This window comes from Helicoverpa zea, chromosome 8 (assembly GCF_022581195.2).
Source record: "Helicoverpa zea isolate HzStark_Cry1AcR chromosome 8, ilHelZeax1.1, whole genome shotgun sequence".
Taxonomy (NCBI): Eukaryota; Metazoa; Arthropoda; class Insecta; order Lepidoptera; family Noctuidae; genus Helicoverpa; species Helicoverpa zea.
The window spans coordinates 6254857-6277385 of NC_061459.1; the positions used below are offsets into that span (position 1 = coordinate 6254857).

General features: G+C 35.2%; 1 protein-coding gene across 2 annotated transcripts in view; it reads left to right on the forward strand.

Annotated features, from left to right (window-relative positions):
* Window positions 1-11093: 11093 nt before the first annotated feature.
* The window catches only part of LOC124632408 (paired box protein Pax-6-like), a 34014-nt gene continuing 22578 nt past the window's right edge, over window positions 11094-22529 (forward strand). The window contains exons 1-2 of one of the 2 annotated variants that reach the window (XM_047167239.1): window positions 11094-11358; window positions 22031-22228. In XM_047167239.1, the coding sequence (XP_047023195.1) occupies window positions 11229-11358; window positions 22031-22228 (328 nt within the window). In that variant the 5' untranslated portion in view covers window positions 11094-11228. The remainder of the gene's footprint in view (window positions 11359-22030; window positions 22229-22529) is intronic. The other variant, XM_047167240.1, reaches the window with a different exon arrangement.

Here is a 22529-nt window from a genome sequence, read left to right on the forward strand (position 1 = left end):
ATTTGATCAATTCTCTAAGGGATTTGATCAAATCACGGAGGATGTTAAAATAACAACACATAACAAACATTATTTTAACAGCCTCCGTGATTTGATCAAATCCCTTAGAGAATTGATCAAATCCCCGTTTTTATCATATCCCTGCGACATATACATAATTTACCTACACAATTGGTAATACATGAACTTAGTTCTTACGATTTCTAACGCTGAAACTAATGAAGAATTATAATTTATATAAAGAAAAATTAAATTGTAAAAAGAAAAATGTTTCTTAAAACAAAATCTGATGAAGATTATTATGAAAATCCTAGTTATAAAATAAATAATTTTACAGAATTTTATTGTATAACTGGATACCTACTAGCTTCCGAAATTATCGTTTTGCGTTGTTAAAATAGTTAAAATTGAGGAAAAAACTTTTTACAGTTATTTCATGAGAAAAGCTCTTTCGTATTTTTTGTGTTGTTTGAGACCTAAGTTCGTTAATTTAATGGCCTTAATAAAACAATTACATAGTGAAGGGAACCAACTTTTTCCAAACAGAATAGCAACATTCTCTTAGTTATGGAGTTGGAATAATTTAAGTAATAAAGAGATTGTAAATAGTAGATGTGCACATTCATATGCATACGCAGGTACATCGATGTACGCTCTTACACACAAAGAACAATGAGTTTCTCCCCAGCAATCGAGCACAGATTTCACAAAACATTCGACGTTACGTCCATTATAAATTTTGGAGCTCAATTTAACGTGCTACCTATCTATTGTCAGTTTTCTGTTCTCACCGTCATTTAATTACCTAACGTTTCGTAATTAGCGGCTCATAATTGAATTGAAAGGATAATGAGAGACTATCCGCCGTCTTTTCTCAATAATAGATAATACACGATAAAGTAGCGTTTAAGCTATTTACAATTGATATTTCGACAATGTAGGACGGTCGTTACGTTTTAGTATTTCACTGGCACATTCCCATGGACAGTGAACAACCTGTAATTAGATGGAGGCATACGGCAATTATTGATTTCCGTTATTAAACTTGGTAATTTGTATATCGGTTTGGTCGGCGCGGTTCTCGACATAATAGGTTTAGGTACATAAGTTTGTTATGTACATAGCGGGCTGGGCGTCAGTTGTGGACTTTTTTTCAGTTAATGTATGTAAATGGGAAGCAATTAGGCGAGTTAAAACACGGGGTAGGCAGTCTAGGCAAGTGCGCCTCGCGCCCCTTCCGACAGTCGCCATATGTTAGGGGCGGGCGGCAACTATATAGCGTGTTACAAACTTTCATTTATTTTCAAGTCACATACAATAAAACGTTTTAATTGCATTTTAAACTATGTTTGAAATATGTGACTCTCTTGAAGGACTCAGTTTACCTAGAATTTATTGGTGTAGTGCAGTATTTTAATGAACTTCACAAAGAATTTTGAGTAAGTAGGTACCTAGGTAGGTAGGTACTTACATAGTTTGAAGATGAACATGAAGACGAAAAGTAGGATTAGAGAAAACTGCTTTGTTTTCTTTAATAGATATGTGTTTCTTGTTGGAAAATAGCAGAAACTTCAGAGTTCAGGCTTATTGCTTTTTTATTCAGGTGATTGGTAAGGCGGTGGTGCAACTTACGCGTTACCAGTAGAGGTTTACTGCCGCGTTGGGTTAGCTGTCGCAAGTGCGCCTGCTGAGCACGAGGTCTCGGGTTCGATTCCCGAGTCGGGCCGAAATCGCTTTGTGAGTTTTAGAAGACTTTCACAAAGCAGCCCGGAGCCTGGAAGCTGGTGATTGATACACCCGTGCTTCGGAGAGCACGTAAATGTCGGTCCTGCGCCTGATCTCTCTCCGGTCGTGTCGGATTGCCGTCCCATCGGGCTATGAGAGTTAAGGAATAGTGAGTGCACCTCTGTGTCTGCGCAAATGCTCGTGCACTATAATATTTCCTGCGTAGTTGGCTAATCTCCTTACATAAGAACAGCCGCCGTAGCCGATAATCGGCTAGGAGGACATCATCATCACCAGTAGAGAGAATTGATCTACTAGATGATTGTATAATTTTGATACTTAGTTCTGCGCTTGCTCTCCACCAAGATCAGAGACACGCGATAGTATTCACAACAAAAACTACTTCCAGCTTACTTTTATACTCCGAGCTCCAAGTTCGGTTTTAGAACGAATGGTTTTCTTTTGTTCCTCTCGCAAAATGTTGTCAAAGGATGTTCTCGAGTTTAGGACAAGCTGGACGGACGATCACGAGAGTTTTATTGTGTCTTATTGAGGCACGCACTTAAAAATCCTGATTGGCGGAGGTATCTTGAAAACTTAAAAACTTAAAGGATTTTAAGTAGCTACCTACATAATCCGACTCTAAATATTAAGCGATAGTGGTTATTTGTTTCAGAATCTGCCAATGAACTGCATTGCATTAGGAACGTAAAATATCAAGTAATATTCACGAAGCTGCCTTAAATTTTGAACAATCGTAGAAAGCAAAATATGGTTTTAACCACAAACCATGTTGAATGTGAACCTAAGCTTTTTCTCTATTGTCACATTTTTTCTATTTCTAACACTTTGAAATACACACTTACATACTTAGTTGTGGGCTCTTCAAATATTGGGATCGTATATAAAGAAACATTTTTATGGAGAGTCTAGGAAGATTCTGGTTATTGCTATACCTAATGGTTATTTAGAAGGACTAGGTGTGTACAAAGATTTGGAAAGAAAATGATTCAGTGTAAAATTATTATTTTGATAATAGGAGTTGATGACGATGATGATTCCTTGATTGAAGATTAACAAAAATAAACCCTTTGAAAATTATGTTTTTATCCTTTTTCAGATCATCTTGAAACATTTCTATCCTGTTGTTTTATTTTGCAGTATAGTAGGAACTCTAATTTCGAAAGTAACGCTAAAAAGGTTTTCGTTTTTAATTTACCTACAAGTTAAACTCGTAGGTATTAGATGGAAATATTTTATTCTCCAATACTTTCCTATTTTTCAATGCAATTATTGAGAATACAACTTCCTAACTTGCACTATAATACAGGTAGTTTGGTAGATATAGACCATACTTATCTTAAGATTGTTTTGAAAATTATACCAGCTTAGATATTTATCCACTTCATATGTCAAACAGCCTGTATGTCCCTCACTACCCTCCAAATTAAAGTCATATAACAAATATTGAACTTTTTCGTTTCGGTTCCATTAGCTTTTGGACGTAGGTAAGTAGCTTATTTGCTTGCTTTGGTATGTAGTACCTATTTAATAATATGTTCTTTAGTGTAGGTATCAGAAGGTCCATTACTATGTTCTGTGTCGCAAAATCAATTTATAACAACTATTTACATAAACATTTTAATAGGCCAAGATTTAAGTACAAGTTCTACCAGGTTTTTTCAGGTTTTTGATATTGTGCAAGATAAATTGTCATGTTCACAATTTAAACCATTATTCCTACAGTATACGTTTTCTATATAAAAAATAGGCACCTAGGTGTCCAATTTACATAATATTTTTAAATTATTTATCCAATTTAAACATAATATTTTGAAAAACTGAATTAACTACTGGTCAAATTGAGCAAACGAAATTTTTTTAGTTAAACCTTCATTTGTATGAGGGTTAGTAAAAAGTTGATATGAAATACTTACTCTACGCGGTAAAAAAAGTCAAATAAGCGTCAAATGATTTTTTTTTTATTTACTTATTAAATATATTTTTAATACCTAAGTAACAGTAAGTATTCAGATAAATAAATTAAATTAGGTAGATAATACAAAAAAGGGAACAAAAAAAATCGAATCTTAGTTTTACCAGGGTGAGTGTAGCAACCAAATAGATAATAAATTAATTTTAACCATATAAATTAATAACAATAAAACTGCGACATAATCTCTCCATATTATTCCTAGATAACACTAGGTACAGTAAAAGAGTAGGTATTTTTTTTTGTTTTCATTAGCGGCTTTTGTTTTAGCAATGAATAGCGTATTGTCGGCGCGGCACGAGAGGTGGGGCCTTGTGCTCCGCCCCGCGTTCAAGCGCGCCCATTGGGCCGGGCGACGCGCGGCTTGCCTCAACAAGCATCAATAACATCGAAAACGAACTCGGCCTATTTGCACCGAAATTTTATTGAGATAAACATTTTTTTTTCGTTTTTATTTCTTTTACGGGTTTTCGGGCTTTTGATGTTTGTTATGAGAAGTGTGGTAGTTTGTTTTATTTAATGGTTTATTTTATTAATGCCTAATTTTGTATGTGGATGATGTGGGATGAGGAATAAAAATATTTTTTTTTCTTTGCAGACTGATGATTTCTAAATAAATGTTTATCAGTCATAAAGAAATGTTTTAAATATTTCTTTTTTAATAAAAGAAAATATTTATTCAAGTAATGTAATAAAATATTTAAGTTCTTAAATCATAGTAAATAAAAAAACCGGCCACGTGCGAGTCGGACTCGCTCACGTAGGGTTCCGTACCATCCAAACTAATATTCTATATATATTTATGGATATCGAGCAAAAATGAGCAAAAAATCACGTTGGTTGTATGGGAGCCTCCCAAAATAATTATTTTATTAAAGTTTTCAGTATTTGTTGTTATAGCGGCAACAAAAATACATCATCTGTGAAAATTTCAGCTCTCTAACTATAACGGTTCTTGAGATACAGCCTGGTGACAGACGGACGGACGGACGGACGGACAGAGGAGCGAAAACAATAGGGTCCCGTTTTACCCTTTGGGTACGGAACCCTAAAAACTGCCTGGAGCCGTTTCTTTTCAGTGTGATTTATTTTATGTTATTATAATTGTTCAATTAATCTTACCTCAGTGATTGAAAGTTGGCTATTTACTATAATTACTCCACCTTACCTGCCCATTATGAGTTGTCCCTTTGTAGGTATGGATTATACAATACCTATAGTTTTTTTTTTATTTAAAAAATAGGCGTAGGTACAAGTAAAACCATTAAAAATCTTTGGGTGCAGAATTTGTTGTCAGAAGGCTTAACTTAAAAATACTTAACTAAACTTAAGCATAAGCTTCAATATAGGTAAGTTAAAACTGCCTGTATAGCACTCTGACCGCCAACGGCCAGAGAGCCCATGCCGTAGTTTCAATAAAGATTTGTGCACGGCTGTAACTTCTTACACAATTTAATGTTGACGTCTAATCAATCGAGCAGAAATGGAGTGAAACGGAGAACGTTACCATTGTTCTAGCAGGTACCGTACCGCGGGTGCTACTCCAGATCATGTGTCACCCGCCTGGGTGGTCCAAAATAGATAGCATAAATATTTGGAACACATTATAATGTTAATATGTCTGTCTCAGGAGAAGCCGCGGCTTTGTCGTCGCGAACCACGACGAATGACAGGCCAAGTTTAGTAACACCCGACCATTATACGCTGACCTCTAAGGGACACTTCAACCAGAAGCTTTACAAGGAATGAGTTACGCAGGCAAAGGTCAATGTATTTTGGACGTAGGCAGCGCACGCGATGTGTAGAATCCTGATTCTGTATGTGCTGTGGGTGATGATTCGTTAGTCCATTGTGGACGGTCCTATTGTTTGGTCGGGTGCTAATGCAAAAGGGATATAAAGAAAGAGATGCTTGTATGAAAGGCTTTTTTATTATGCAATTTTTTGAAGAAACAGTACCCAAATTTTTTAAAGAATTAGTATCTAATTCGTTATGTAAAAAGAGTAGTCACCTACGGGCTACACCGAAACACAATTTTACACAAGAGCATTTTGACTTCCAAGTGACGCCGAATACAGTTACGGGTAACTATACCCACCTTTTATATTTCGATCAAACTGTCAACGTACAAAAAAAAAAAGACGAAATTAAACTTTTACATTTAATTACTCCAAAATCTACGCAGGTAATTACGTAACATTTGTATCAATACGTTCACGAATCACGTAACAAGCACATTATCGAGCACGTATTTTGATTACAGCCATATTTATGGGTGCTAGCCCAATTACCGAAATAATCACATAACGACCGTACAGGATAAGGCTTAAGTAACTGGTTAATCGTAACTGGCGTGTAACAACAGTTCGGTATTCACCTTCGGCCAGATAAAAGTGGCCGGGTCCACATAAATAAATTTATTCATTAGGTGACACCCACACCGTATCGACGCACTAAATCCTCCTTGTCGGCCTCTGTCTGGCTGTACGTAAAAAGAAAAATTTGTCAACGTTATACACTTACATTTTATGTGTGTATTTTTGTAAGCCCGCTCTGGTGCTGGAGAATAGATTTTATTGAAGCATTTTTAATATTAAAATAATATTCCATCTAAAGAGTGTTTTATTCATGAATTTTATATGAAAAGATCCCAATAAGAAAAACTTACTATGAAAATTAAATCGTTTTCCAGAAATACCGAAAAGTTTAAAAACTTTTTGCTCCTAATAAAACCTCTTTTAAATCTGAATAAAAAGGTGAAACTTGAAACGGCCAGATGGTAAATAATGCTGGCCACAAATTATTTGTTTATCTATTGATATTTTGAAGATGGAACAGTTATAGCCAAGGCGCGTTAAAAATGTATGGCGTCTACATACATATTTTATACCCATAAAAATTAAAATATTGTGTTAGCTATTTTAATGTTATTTATCCAATATAATTTTGTTAAAATAACGTGCTTAAATGATTTCTGCGGCTAGACAATGAAGGAATTATAAATCATTTTTAAATGTGATTAAATATTTATAAGGTAGGTACAATACTTAAATACTTACTATTTTTAGTTATTATGAAAATAAAAACATTATTTGTGTAAACAATTGTACAGATTGTGGGCGTCAGGACTTTATTCAATATCAAAGTTGGTCTTAACAGCTATAATACTTACATTGTATTTTTAAGTTTTTCATAATGCCTTATAAGAAAAAAACATGACATTATTTTTGCTATCTTATCGATTTTGTTTATGTAAATGATAGAGAATAATTGTCTACATATGTAGCTACTTACCTACTATATAAAAAAACTTAATCTTCTAATATTAATTATTTTATCTATACGACTTTTGAAGAGCCTTTCTACAGAAACTTATAAAATGGAATGACAACCTTTTATTTCAACATAAATAAATAATTTTGAAACATCGGTTAGATTTTGTAAAATAAAGGTTTTACTTGAACGTTCAACTTAGGTTTTTGTACTGGATTTTAAAGGCACTGACGGATATTTAAGTTGATCAAAACTATGAAAACATTAGAATAACTTGTCTATTAATGAAAATTGTCATTACGGCCATTAAAATTGTCATTACGGACCCTTTTCCAAGAGTCAGTGACACAATGGTCAATGGTACGTCGCAGATGACATCATTCAAATAAGATCCCAGGTAGAAAATAATAATTTCAACAATATTGTGCATTTTGCATTGAGAAACGGAATATCTATGATATTAAAGTAAAAGTTAGATTACTTAATTTTTAACTCATGACACAATGTATGTATTTATAACATTGTTTTAATTGGGTGAGTTTCAAGTTATTTATCTGTTCCGAGCACAGTTTGTTATTTTAATTTGTTTTATATTCGTGGAAAGAAAATATTAATAGGTAATCTTACATGCTTCTTGTTGGTATTTATGTACTTGTTTCTCAGTTGGTTTGTATAACTATTTTAGTGCATGGTTTTTATTAGGAAAATTTTTGCCTGAATCTCAACCATAATTTAAATTTAATCTGCAATAGCTGTATCTATGCGTTTTGTGCGGCGGTATGCTGCAGTTTGATATGTCAAACTATTAAATATAGACGCAAGAGAATGTAGGAATGAACTAAAAATCACTAAAGAAACCATTTAATCTATAACAGAAAGATGTATCTGTGGTGGCCTTATCGTTGACTTGACCACTTCATGAAATGACTCGACCATTTCATGAAATGGTCCCGTTTCATGAAATGTTTCACTGTTTATTGGCCACATCATGATGTGACTTGGGCAAATCAATGATGAGAAATCGTTTCTCGATATGTGCAACTAAAAGCTCGGCTTCTTCATGAAATGATCAAAATTAATTGATCACATCGTAAAATAGTTATGTAAATTGCCCCTAGGGGCGCTGCCAGCGCTTTATTTACGTTTGAAGATGGCGGCCGTTGACTGCATTGAAAATTCTTGCAGCGAAAAATTGAATAATTCGTTTGAGGAAAAAGTGACAAAAGAGTGTATACGACGAAAATAATAATAATATAAAATAATTCTACGTTGGTGAATTATAACAACGTTTTTAATTATAAGGTTATAAAACAAATCAAGAACAGTAGGGTGACCACGCCAAAGACGTCCATGGACTATTACTGGCTGTCAAAATATAACGTTATGGAAACTGCAGATGAGGAATATCTTATATTTAAGACAAAATGCGTCGACTATCCTACTATGCGTATAATTCCGATGGAGAAGTATTTTAAAATATTAAAGGAACTTCATAAAACTGTTGGATAAGGTGGACGACTAAAAATGATTCAATACATTAAAAATAGGTTAATATCCCAAAGAAACCCATTGAACTATTTATTGACTATTATTGTGTTATTAATAATAATATATATGACAGGAACATACTTTGCTGTTTAATTTGCTTACTCCAAACCCCATGGAATTATTTACCAGCGATGTAACCCTTATAACTTCTTGCGAGTAGTAGCGAGTGTAACATCCACCAGATACAAGAACCCACCGCTCTCAGAACGCATCCCAAACGAGCCAGCTGAGCGCAGACCTAGGTAAGGTGGGGAAACTCGTCTACCCCTATAGTCTGCAACATAGTATGCAACAATAATGTCCTCTTAGCCAATTATCGGCTACGGCGGCTGTTCTCATGTAAGGAGATTAGCCAACTGCGCGAGACATATTATAGTGCACAAGAATTTGCGAGGTGACACACAGACACAGCTGCACTCACTATTCCTTCACTTCCATAGCCCGATGGGACGGCAATCCAACACGATCGGAGAGAGATCAGGCGCAGGACCGACATTTACGTGCTCTCCGATGCACAAATACCAACTTCCAAGCTGCGGGCTGTTTCGTGAAAGTCTCTAAAACCCACAAAGCGATTTCGGCTCGACCCGGGAATCAAGACCTCGTGCTCGACAGCTGCGCTTGCGACAGCTAGACCAACGAGGCAGTGAACCTACAGGTTACGTCATTTAAGATTAAGTGTGTTCTATTTTAAGATTCCTAAAATGTTACTAAAGTTCCTATTTTATTTAAATTATTATGTATGTCGGACTTAAAGGACAGGAACAAGTTCTTACTCTTTATATTTGCAATCGAAGTTATGAAAAAAACCTAAGTGTTTTTGCCTCCTGACAATTTTGAGCTGTGAAAAATTTCACAACTACCAGATTTTATGAAATTAAACTCCAATGGGTCGACCCAAAATATTGTGGATTTATATTAAATATTTTATGGATACCCTATTATACCATACGGCCAGACGTGGATGACAAAATCGAGAAATGTTGACGATTTAACGATCTGGTCAAATTAACATGAACATTTCATGAAACGCAACCATTTCATGAAATGCTCAAGCTTTTCATGAAGTGGTCAATTCTACGATATGGCTACGACATATCTACGAGGATTTTACTGTTATAACTTATAAAATAGTTTTCTTCAAGTTAAGGTTATGTTCGAAAAACGTTTTTTCTTATTGTGTCTAAGAGGCTTCAAAACTTACCTATTCAACGTCCCTATTGTCGAATTACGGAAGGAGTCTTAATAAATTTTTCTACATGTAAATATTAACACACCTATAATAGACAGTTTAAAAGCCAATCACGCCATATTTTTCAAACCAATGTTCAATAAAGAGTTCCTTACAAAATCCAAGTGCAAAGTATTTAACTGTGAACAGGAAACCACAACTTCGGTCGGGATTGATACAAGTTATTGAGTAAAGAAAACTTCCAATTAAATTGTAAAGAACGGATACAGAGGTTGATACGCAGCCGGGCGTCAGTTGCGCTGCGGCCCGTGGGTACCTACCTCCGTCCGATACACTTTTCCCTGTAATTATAGAATAAAAACGAGCCACCGATACAATCCCGGCATCGCAATCTAGTGTTCCATCAACAAATTATGCTACTTCTGTATTTTGTATCGTAATTATTGTACCGACTGTCATAATAAAATTCTGAAAAGATTGCAGCGCAGATGACGCCATATTTTTTATTTACTCCAAGGGGTTAATATTTACATTTAATATTTTATTAACACTGCCTACTGTAATATCTACCGAATTCACCATTGGTATGTTCCCACATTATCCATGAATAAATAATACAGACATACCTATAAGCTCCGTGGAATGATAAAGTTTAGAATATTGAACTACTCTTCAATTTAATTATAATGAAACTCACCCGATACAGCAACTATTAAAACGGATGCTAAGCATAGTCAACTAAAACCACGTTTAATTAAAAAGCTAATGAGCACTCTACCATTGTCTCTACCAACGCACAATAAATTATATATGAGAGAGCGAGAGAGATATACATTAACACCTTCTATGTGAAGAAATGGTAAAAGATCACCTGTGCTCACTACCGTAATTCTACCGAGCGGTAGAGCACCTGTCCCTTTCATACGGTTCATGCTTAGGCTGAACCGAATGAGTGCGAGTAGGAGTAGTTTCATTTGTGTGTCGAGCGAAAAGGTCTTATGACGAAGCTCGGCGCTGAAACAATATGGCCATTGTGCTCGTATCGCTAAGGGACATATTGTTTTAGTATTGATAAGTTCAAATTTTAAAATCTAAGAACGGGATAGAAGGTTGCGTTGCAATCGAGCTGTGTTGTAATTTTGACGCGTTCGGAAATCGAATTAAGAGCGTTAGAGTGAGAGGTGCGCGGAGGTTTGCTCGGTGGAGGTAGTTTTTTGTTATTGTTTGGCGGCGGAGATTTTTTCTGAGGCGTGCAAATGGGAGTAGGCGCGCGAGTGGGCGCGCCGGCACGACAAGCGCGCTCTTCAGTGTTCTGGCTGAGCTTCAAGCGAGCGCGTGCGAGCCGGGCCGCGTCCTATAGGTGCTCAAACCTTATCACAACCTGAGTTCATAGAGCCAATCGAGCTGTTGAATACCGTGGACTATTTGTGGTGGACTATTTGGTTGGTGCCGCATGCTAGCGTTGCAGGGTGCTCGTGACCTGAAGGTGGCTCGACCATGTTGATATCGGCGGGCAGTGGCCCCACGCCCGAGTTCTCCCCTGTCTCGTGCTGCGCCCCCTGGAAGATGGAGCCGGCGCCCCCAGCCCCCGCTGCCATCACCCAGCCGCACAACATATCGCCCAATGGTAAGCACTAAATGCGCTAAACATTTTTATTTACCGAAAAGTTCAGTAGATACCTAAGTTTTTTTTTTTGCAAAATACTACAAATAAAATAAAATATTTGTAAAAACCCAAGAAGCCTTTCAAGTTTTAAAAGCTCTTTAGCCTCAAGAACAAAATTTGGTCCTGGCACAACTTGCTGAAATAATTTACAAAGATGCACCGCATCCAGGCTCTACATACTGAATATGAAATCAATGATGAGCTTTAGTTAACTTTTCTCTAGCCTTGTAATAGTGAATAGCATCTGCATATAAATCCTCAATATTGTTTAAAATTTTTGTTTACATTTAGCTTTTGGCCTACCTTGAACATTCAATTTAATTGTCATTAAGAAAGTACTTTAATAAATCCCATTGTCATTCCAATTTCTAATACCTAAGCTATTCTGCAATTTTATTAATAATCATTTTAATTCCAAGAAAACTTATGAAAAACTTTCGATACGGTTTTATGTCTTAAATTTTGCAGTTGCACAGGGCCATTTAGAATTCACAATAACACTTTTTGTTTATCATAATTAAGAATAACGCTTATAGTGTTGGTTTATATTTCTTGTTATACATATTTGATGCTTATATTATTATGTTTTGACATGATATGAAAGGCAATTTGATACTACATGCATATTAATCTAGAATGGACCCGCCGGGTTTTTTGTTTGACGGGATCTTTTGAACCTACAAGTGTCAGTAGGCATTCTTTTAGTTTATTATCTTTATCCTGAACATTTAAAAATAACATACATCGTAACAAGAAGAAAATTCATAATAGGTAATTCTGCGATAGCTTTTTCAAGCTTTTGGATATTCCTAAGCGTCTGAAAACTACTTACATTTCAGGTTTTTTTCTAACGTTTTAATTTCTTCTTTAAATGTTTACTTTCTGTTGGAATCGTTGGATTATTGAACTAATTTTATAATTCTCTACATCGATCGTCGATGAACCTCATCTTAATTTATTTGAGGAAACAAAAAATATTAAAAGAACGTTGCCGTTAATGTATTTTGGTAATGACTCCCCATAAATTATGAACTCCTAATAAAATTAGAACGCAATATTATTGAACCATTGAATCACGTCAATCGGTTGATTAGTTCCGCCGAATTAATAACAACATCGCGACAAATTGATGAAATAAACATAAATTAAGTTTTTATTGGATTATTTTATCTTCTTTCATCATTTTATGAATATAATAAATTGATGGCTTTTAGATTTAATAAAATATTGACGTTTTTCATTCGGAAATGACTAATCCGGGAGCGACGGCAGCGTGTTTGCAACTTACTGACATTTTTGTTTGCAATACTTTAATTACCTAAATTAAAACTGCACGTATCTTAAATCATGAAGAAGTATGATTTTATGAAAACTGTAGTAAAAGTAACAGTTCGGATACAAGGATGAAAATGGTGTACCTACTTATTTAAAATCCAAAATGACATTGTATAGGTAGGGTAACAAAGAATTCAAAAGATAGGTGCGCATAAAAGATACTAAATACACATACTCAAAGTATCTTCAGTATCTTCTTGTTAGAGGAATATAAAAAACTATCTCGCTTTTCAGGATGTCATCCGAGCTTAAAATCAGTTTAGATTAGTTGGTTAAAAAAAGCTCTCTGTATTAAGTGGGAAATGCAATTGCTTACTTTTTCCTCAGAAGTTTTTTTTAGATTCAGATTTTATAAACTCTCATATCTAAAACACAGTTGTAAATACCTAATACGTAGGTGCCTATTATTTATTTATCAACAATTTAAGTTATTTATTAATCAATATCTATATATTATAAAGAGGAAAACTTTGTTTTGTTTGTTTGTTTGGTTGTAATGAATAGGCTCAAAAACTATTGGACCGTTTTTTAAAATTCTTTCACCATTCGAAAGCTACATTATCCACGACTAACATAGGCTATAGTTTATCCCAGTACGGGAAGTAGTTACCATGGGACGCGGGTGAAATCACAGGAAAACGTCTAGTATATAATATAAATATAAAATTATTTTGAAGTGTTTTCTTAGTGATGGAAGAGCGGAGTCTTCTACTACAGGCTCTTATCTGCTTAAAAGAAGGCTCCAATCACAATATTTGTGTATGATTTTTGGTAATGAAATAAAAATATTTGTATTTGTATTAATGCCATCAATTACCAAGAGATTTCGGTGGAAGGCTTATTTCCTGTTTCAGGAGTTATTAGCGCACTTCTGACTCGGGCGACAGTTGATCCGATGGGTTGGCCATTTTTTTAAAAGAGAATCATGATTCTAATCTAAGTTTTCAGTTGGTCTGATACTGACTAAATCTCTAATCTTTGTAATGAGCGTACTACTATTCATCTTCATACTGATTTGTGAGCCCAGACCAACTAAAACCCGACTAAAACTTTGCAGTGTGCGTTCTAAAGTTTCATTTGTAAATACATAACTCGGCCTCAGGCAGATTAATCATAGACATTTAATTAATTGGAACATCCATAATTACTCTATAACATTTCAAAACACTCACTAGAGTACCTACAAAACTGCATGCGAAGCATTTTTTAATTATTTAAATAAATATCAAGTTCAACTTGATAATTTTGCGCATCAAATTAAAAATTTATTGACATCACCACCATTGTAATCCCACGTTGATCAATTCGACTGACAGGCACAACGGCTTGGTTAACAGTTAAAGATATGATAAGACGCCCCTGTAAATTAGTATTTTAATTGCATTTATCTGATGTTGCCTTTGAGTAGCGCGTACATTTATCTAATGGCTGCAAACAATCTACTGATTTTAATGAGGCGGATAAGCACAATGTAATACGTCATGTACGATTTTAAATAACAGTTAAAAAAGCTCATGGAAAGCCAAGAAAGCTAAAAAGCTCCCACCAATTTAAGAAGAATATTTGCTATTGTAGCTAAATCTCATCGATAGAAAGAGGTAATTTCATCCACTAGTACATACATACTTGCAGAGCTACAGGAGCTCTCCATTATTTCCATTATTCGTCTAAACAAAAAATTCAAGTGATTCTTAGACTGACTCTAGTAAAACTGCAGAGGTAGCGGTAGCGTTAATTATTGAACAACAATAGTTTTCTATAGGTACGGCTGTAGGAAACATTCGATTCCATTTAATTAAACTTTATATTTAAAGGAAACATTACATTTTCTATAGCCATTGCAGCTTGAGAGAGCTGATAAGCGTTTACAGTTTTACTAGAAAGCACATAATTTTCTCCTTAATAAAATTAAATAGGGGTAGAGTTCATCCTCGTAATTGCAGTTAACTTAAATATCGTTATCTAAATATTGTTTGGGGCAGTATCATAAAGTGCTCCTTATGTGAAACGTGTATGTCTATCAATGACTGGCTCCATTATTGCCACGAAGCACGGTCAAATAAATATGTACAGTTCACTAATATTAAGTTACATGCGTTAAAATTTAACCTTTAAGTTTCTTGTCCCACGAGAAAATCACTGGTTTCCCAACTACTACACAGTATGTTTCTAATTAGAAGTGTTATTTATAAATAATTTGAAGACAACGTAAGTGAATTTATGGCAAAAACCATTATGCTTTGAATTTATTTATGGCGCGTCTCTTTTTGTGGTGCCAGTTATTTATCTCGCATAGCAATTTGAAAAATAAGTGGGTAAATATACACATCACGGAGCTGATCATACGTGCATAATTATGTAATTAACTTAATATAAGTGGTATGTACGAGGTATTTGTCACGTCATTGGGCGCGCGTGTGTAAACTGAACTGTAAGTTCAGGTCTGCCACGTCGGCTGCACGTCGTTTGTCATCGCTGGAGCCAGCTGCCGCGATGAGTGAGCGAAAAGTGCCGACCATCGCACAACATTGTCCGCATTGTATTGCCGATCAAACTAATTAATCGATAGATCGGTCGCTAGATTGCCCAGTAGCGTTTCCGGTGAAGGTTGCTCAATATTCACCCGCCGATTTATATGCGATACAGCATTCGAAACGTTTTGATTGACGATAGCAAATAATTGGACAAACAGAATTGGTAACCCGTTTACGGCAAGGAAAAACCTAATCATAAAAAAAGTGACAGAATGCGCATGTAATTTAGATAGATACGTATCTAATTAGATAGAATAGAGTCTTAAGTACTCATCAACGTTGAAAATGGTTGGATTAACTCAATTTGATTCAGTCCTAATTACATACTTCACCTTTAGTAATGTTGACAAAATGTAAATGGGCGAAATAAATTCAGTGATGGATGATTCAATTGGCAAGACGTTAATGTATGTATGTAATTGAAAATATAAACTATTTTCACGTCAATTACCTGACTCATAAACGTCGAATAAATTTTCATTGAGTGCAATACATCGCAGGGAATGTTTTTTTCGCGTCAACGTTTATATCGAGACGCGTTTGATCAGGTGCTTTAATAAATCTAATTAACATTTAAATGGTGATCACGCATAATAATCAGGTGGCTTTGTAAACTGAGACGATGCTCCTTAATTAGTAGACAATAGCAACAATGTTTTAATGAGCCATGAGGTCGGTTAAAACATTCAATATGTGGGCTGATGAATAAACTGCGGAGCACTTGTATACACGAAGCGGGTGCCGCATGACGCAATTGTCTCTTAGTGGCTTTGCCGCTGATGCCGCTGCTGTGCCGATAATATGCACCGACATGCCGATGGCGTTGGTGACACAACTGCTTGCGCCCAGCCGTCATTTGAAATAAGCCGAAACCTATGAATAATTTAGCAGTTCTATTTTCTAAAATGGCAAAATGAAATTTTGTGTCTGTAGAACTGAAAGCAGTTCATGAAAAAATCGTCAATTTAAGGAAATAATGGCTTTATCGTTTAGGTCCGACGTAAAACCTCAATTTTACTTATTTGTCTTTTCGTGAAATTACTAGGCAAGGTAGGCCAGTTCATTGCGTGTTTTCTTTTATGATTTTATAACATAAGGCCATATAATTTATATGAATCAAGAAATAAGCAATGATCTAAGTGATATAAGAGATTCCCACGTTTTTTTCTGATGAATTTCAAAATAAATTAATTCCATAGTAAAAATGACATCAGTGATGATCGAGGCACGATGCAAATAACTTACCGAAACCGAAAATGTTATCATCAAAGCAATAATCGGCAAAAATATCCAGCATTTCTTCTTTTAATTATACGGTTTATTTAACAAAATCAATCAATGTTACACCTATTAGATGAAAAGATTCATTTGAAAATCGTCCACCACTAGATTGTGAGCTGAGGTAAAAAATATAGGAAAAAAGTTTCTAAATAGTCGCAACAGTTAATGAATTAAAGAACCTGTAATTTGATGTAGTCAGACGGTCTGTCACGTAGCATCTTAAGGCAGAATTCTTATTTATGTCCACAAAAAAGCTATTATTACTTATCTACTTGCAAAAAAAGAAACGCCTAGAGTTTGGAACAGATCGAGTAAATGAGAACAAAACGTCTGCGATCAATACCAGAACAATAAGAATAGTTCAGTGGGATTTTGTCAACTTTTAGTAGAACATAAATAGTAAAAGAAAATCTATAAATTCAGGAATACTGTTTAAACCAGACGACTAAAAGGTGTATCCTCCTTCACTCCTTCACTTTGCGGTATGATTGTGTTTATAGTTATTTAGTCATAGTTCTGTCTCTCTTTGTATATCGTAAAGCGCCTAAGCCCTCTTTGTTGCAATCGTGTAGGCGACCACTTTAAAAACCTACCTTAAAATCTTTCAAAATTAAATGCGCATACAAAGTCTACAAAAAGCATGTGAACAAAGACTAAGTATAAAGCGTTCATTTATAATCTATATTAAAGCTTACTTCCGCTGCGGATGCCGTCTGAACCGACTATTAAATCTTCGCGAATCGAGCGCATTGAATATGCAACGAAGTCGAACAACACAGGATAGCCACGTTACGTTTGTCAAGCACACCATCCAATGTAATTTATTTACTGAAACAAAAAGCCTTCGGGCTTTTGTCAACTTATTCTATCCTGTTCTTTAATCATATTGCTTTGAACTCTGGGTAAAATAGGAAATAATATAATTAAAATGATGTTTCGTTAAGGAAATTATGATTATTAAGTATATCCTTATAAAAATGTAGTATGCACAGTAGCCTAACTTATAATAGTAAAGTAACATCTTCTTGCCAAGATTATAGGTACATTTTATTTCAAATCGTAGATGCATGCAGGTGCTCCTTTTTAATATGTTTCAATTTCACCGAATTCTCTTCGGTATCTAATGGACCATAGCTTTTCATTGCTATTAGTAACAATGCAGACTTTATTTGAGCCTCATAATTCTTACAGTTAAAAAAAATACAACTTTAAATGTATCACCCACATGCCCTATCAAAAGATACATCAACTACACCAGTGCATAATTGGCTATAAACATTATGAAGTTGTTAATTATCCCTGCTCATTACTCGGTATCCTTCTATAGATCAATTTACGACCAGGAATGTAGGATCTCCTTTAAAACGGATCCCTGTACCTTTTACGGGAAAACAATGCACTTAAGATTAAAATTCTATCTCATTTACAGCGGTTCTTTGTCTCTTTAGGGTTCTTGTAACTATTAGTATACGTATTCTTCATTCTGAAAACACTTGAGGTATCTAAGAATTCTTCCTAGGAAATCACTGTAGTATTTTTATACCTCTAAGTAGCTTTCTTAAGAATGAATCGATCACGATTCCGAAAACCGAATGGCTTTCATTAAACTTTTCTTTAAACTATTGCCCATCAATATCTTCATTATGTTTTTAAAATGATTTGTATTGTCAAAGGTTTGTGTTGATCCAATTCAAGATAAATATTGTAGATAACTAACTTTTCAAAAATAATTCATGTAAATTATCAAAAAGAAAATATTATTTATTTATTTAGCAGCAAATAATTAAAATATAAACACAAGTTGGCCAAACTAATATGCCCTGTGTGTACTAACCGGGGTACACACGGCTGTCTTACTTAAATGATACAATTCTTACAATACTGTCATTGGTTCTCCGTGCGCCTGCGCAGGAAAGTCGTTTTACGTTGTTTGTGTTAAAATGGAGACTTTTATTGTACGTCCTGCAGTGTAACCTTTAACAAACCTTTGTGGTACAAAGTAAATACACCCATATCGCTATGTTAAATTTCTTATTGGCATTTATAGAACTACTATTGGAATATCGGATAGTTTTTGAGACTACTCAGGAAATCTTATTAGTACCCAATACAGATATGTAAAGCTTGAACATAACTGTGTTGCAATAAGGTTTAATAGAAACGCCACGTTTGATTACCATGAAGTTGGTAAAGTCGACCACATTATAGTCTGATTTAGTCGCCTCGCGAACTAACTAATAGTTATTAGAGTCGGTGTAAAGTAATATAACCGTTTTCCATGAGAACTGATACAATATCTAAATTCACGATTGTTTATTTATTATCTAATTTAAAAAGCAGTGAAACTTTATTGATTCGTAATAATCTGAAGGAGAAAAAGTTCGTAATACATTTATTTTGATTACTTTCATTCGGAACGCAATTATTATTAATACAACACTTCATATCCGTGATATTTACCGTATTTTGTTCTTTCGAGATCATTTCACAGACAATTTAACTCAAATCACTGAAATCGCCATTTTAATACAGAAGCGAGTAACAACGGTCTTTAACCCAACTCATATCCATAATTCATGCGTATCTTTAAACAATTCCAAAAGAATTGTTGTTGCATGTAATTCTTCGCAATCATAAAGGGGCAATATCGAGTACACTTTCGATCTCGTATTGAAATTTACACGAAAGGTGGTAATTTTCCGCCGCGTGATGACATTAATAGCGGCGAGACGCGCGGGTAGAACAATATTTTTTGCATAAAATTGTTTTACATTCGGACGAAGTCGGTGCTCATCGCGCGCTCCCCTCGCATCACTTTACATGTTTATACGACGCCTGCGCAGGTGTACCCGCCAAACTTACTTGTTTGTTTATACAATTAAACTATTGCTGCACAAAATATTGCCTGCATGCCACACATTTTACAATTTACATAAAATTAATAGTTCCGTAATTTTTATGCCGTTTAAGTTCCCAGATAGAGCCTTATTAGTTCCATGTTTGTTAATTAGCGATGCGTTTTACGATCATTATCTATTTCTAACTGTTCTAAGTGCGTTAACCTGAGCATGAGGACTGTAGTAATGTGCATGATGTTTTGTTTTGAATGCGCATCTCTGATTATACAGAATCGTCCCATGCCATTGAAAAATATATTTAACCGAGCAAAAGTACTTATTTTGGAGAATCGAAAGCTTTATTTGCATTAGCATAGGAGCTAATTAAATAAACATACTGCCTAGTTGAGATCGTTAAACATTAACAAATAGATAAAATGGGACCGTAAAAGCCTAAAAAACTGATGGCCAATAAATAATAGCGGCGACCATGCGCCGGAGTCAACGCCAGTCAATACATTCTAATCAGTGATTTATTGCCACTAATCCTCAGCTCGGCACAAATAAGCTATCTTGTCGATTTAATGTTGTATCAGCTCAGGCGTGAAACTCCCGCGCACCACTAAGTGGTCCTTCCAGTTTCCACTCGAAATATTTTAATAAGGCCTCACTGCTCACGCACCCTAATAAAAACACACACACGCACTCACCAACACGAACGATCTCCTTTAAAACTTCTACTCGTTTGAGTCCAATTTATTTATAATAGTAGCGACACTAAGAATCTACATTTTTGCTCTAAACGGTGTTAATTTATTGACCGTGGGCAGATAATATCACTTTTTTCTCCCATTATTAAAGCGATTACACGAGAAATTATACGTCGTAGTCGAGTCCCGAGTACTCCATCGGAATAGGCTCTGTTATCTAAAGTGTTCCTTACGTGTCTCTGACAAGTGTCAATTTCCCTTGAAAGCTTTATAAAAGCTTGATAATGCTTTCGTTGACGAAATCGCCTTATTGACTCGCTAATAAAAAGTGTTAAGTTATGGACAAGTTATGCCACTTGCATTAATTTCGATGCTTAACCTGATAAACAAATTATGGTATATTAAGTTAATAGCTTAATTTATAATTGAATGTGTTACGATGTGTTCATAAGAAAGCATTGTTACGATCGGCCTTTAGCATATCTGGTTGGTGTAAACGACAAATTGCGTGGATAAAAATATGTATGTATACGTGTTGAGAGATCGAAACTTTAATGCTTGAGAAACATTTTAATTTTGTATTTATGCCATCGACGGATCCAGTTTGTCTGCCTATAAAATTTTATTTTTACACCATTCTGTCTGATTTTAAAAATTGTATTTCTTAATCTTATTAAAAAGTTATTTATTTTATAGCTAGATTTACACCATTGGATATGAAATGTGAGGAAGAGTTTATGGACAATGGTGATGTGTTAGGTTGGCGAGTTGATTACGCGTGGTGCAGTTCTGTTCGGTTCACACAAGCCGTATCGTTAGCGTGTGGTGGCTAGTAATAAAAGTGCTTGCTGAGCCTTTGACACGGTATTGTAATGATACGGGGACGAGAAGTAATGAGCGCGCACGGAATCACCGCTTACGTGGAATAAGGGCCGAGTGTTTTGCCAGAGGCACTCCCATCACGGTCACGTGTAAAAAAGGAATTTTATATCAACCTGGATCATAAACTCCGTCAAATGACTGTTGTTATTTGTTTTGATAACTTAATTTAGTTTCTTTTCCTGTCAGGTTTTATAGAAATCGTAAAAGCAGCTAATGATTTTAATTGATACGACTTCTGATTATCGTTTTTTATTTTTGTACTGAAAGCGATAGCACGCTGATAAAAAATGCGGTTTATAGGAATATGAATAAATTAATGCAAGGAATATTTTAGTAATTTCACACTTCCACGGTGAAGCTTATCATCTCGGGTAAGTCGTAAAAGACGCCTGAGAAGAGGTGTCGATACGGTTGTAGGTCCACTGATAAACAGGTAATCTTGCAGTAGTGGCTACACCATTTCTGCATACCGCATCTCCATCAACTTTTTATGTTGAATTGCGGATAAGTTCGGACTGTTTGGCATTACACAAGTTTCAGTAGAGAATAAACAACCATAAAGCATATGTGACGTCTAGTGCAGTTCTGTTCAAATATGTTGTGCCTTTCTTCATACACAAGGTTAATTTAAGGACACATTTAATTTACATCACGTTATATCTTGAAGCCTATACAGAAACTGACACTTGCTTTAGCACAAAACACTAAACTTGATTCTTTATAACATTATTGGCATTGACATTTAGTCTTCACAGTGCATTGCATTTCGTTAATTTAATGCCAGCCTGAATATATTGAAAATATAAAGGTAGTGCCAAGAAGAATAAGCCATATTGATGTTATTGCCAGAGTGATAACATTTGTATCATGTTCAAATGTAGAAGCTTCCATGGCCCCAGTCATTACACTTCATCTGTAGAACGCTAAAATCAGCTGCGATAAATAGTTCTTGAATAAAAAAAGACTTCGCAGAAATTAATAATATAAATATTTAGCGCATACATAATGATCCAAGTTTGTACCAAATTCTCATACTTATAAATTTTGTTTCCAGTACCTGTATCCCCGTCATCATCTGGCGGTGGCGCGGGTGGCGGCTCAGGCACCCCCCTGTACCCGGGCGCGGCGTCTCACCCCCTCTCGTCCCTACTGTCACAACAGAGGCTCCTGGAGCTGTCCCGCTTCGGGCTGCGCCACTATGACATCGCGCACCATGTACTGTCACAGCAAGGTGCTGTAACCAAGTTGCTTGGTAAGCAATTAAGGTTTATTTTTAAGTCGGTGATGGTCTGCAAAAAGGATAAGGGAAGGTCTTGAAGTAGTACAAACACCGGGAAACTAAGAGGAAACCATCGATTTTGGTATGGATACACAGTATACGTAGGCAAACGTTCATTTCAGATCAGATGATTTTCATCGTGCTAACGAGCTACAAAGTTGAAATAAGAACCAATTTAGCCATGAATGGGTAATCAAAAGTATAGCAATAAATATTACCAGATATAAAAAAAAAAAATAGAAAAACCGAATCTGTATCATATAAAATAGTCGAA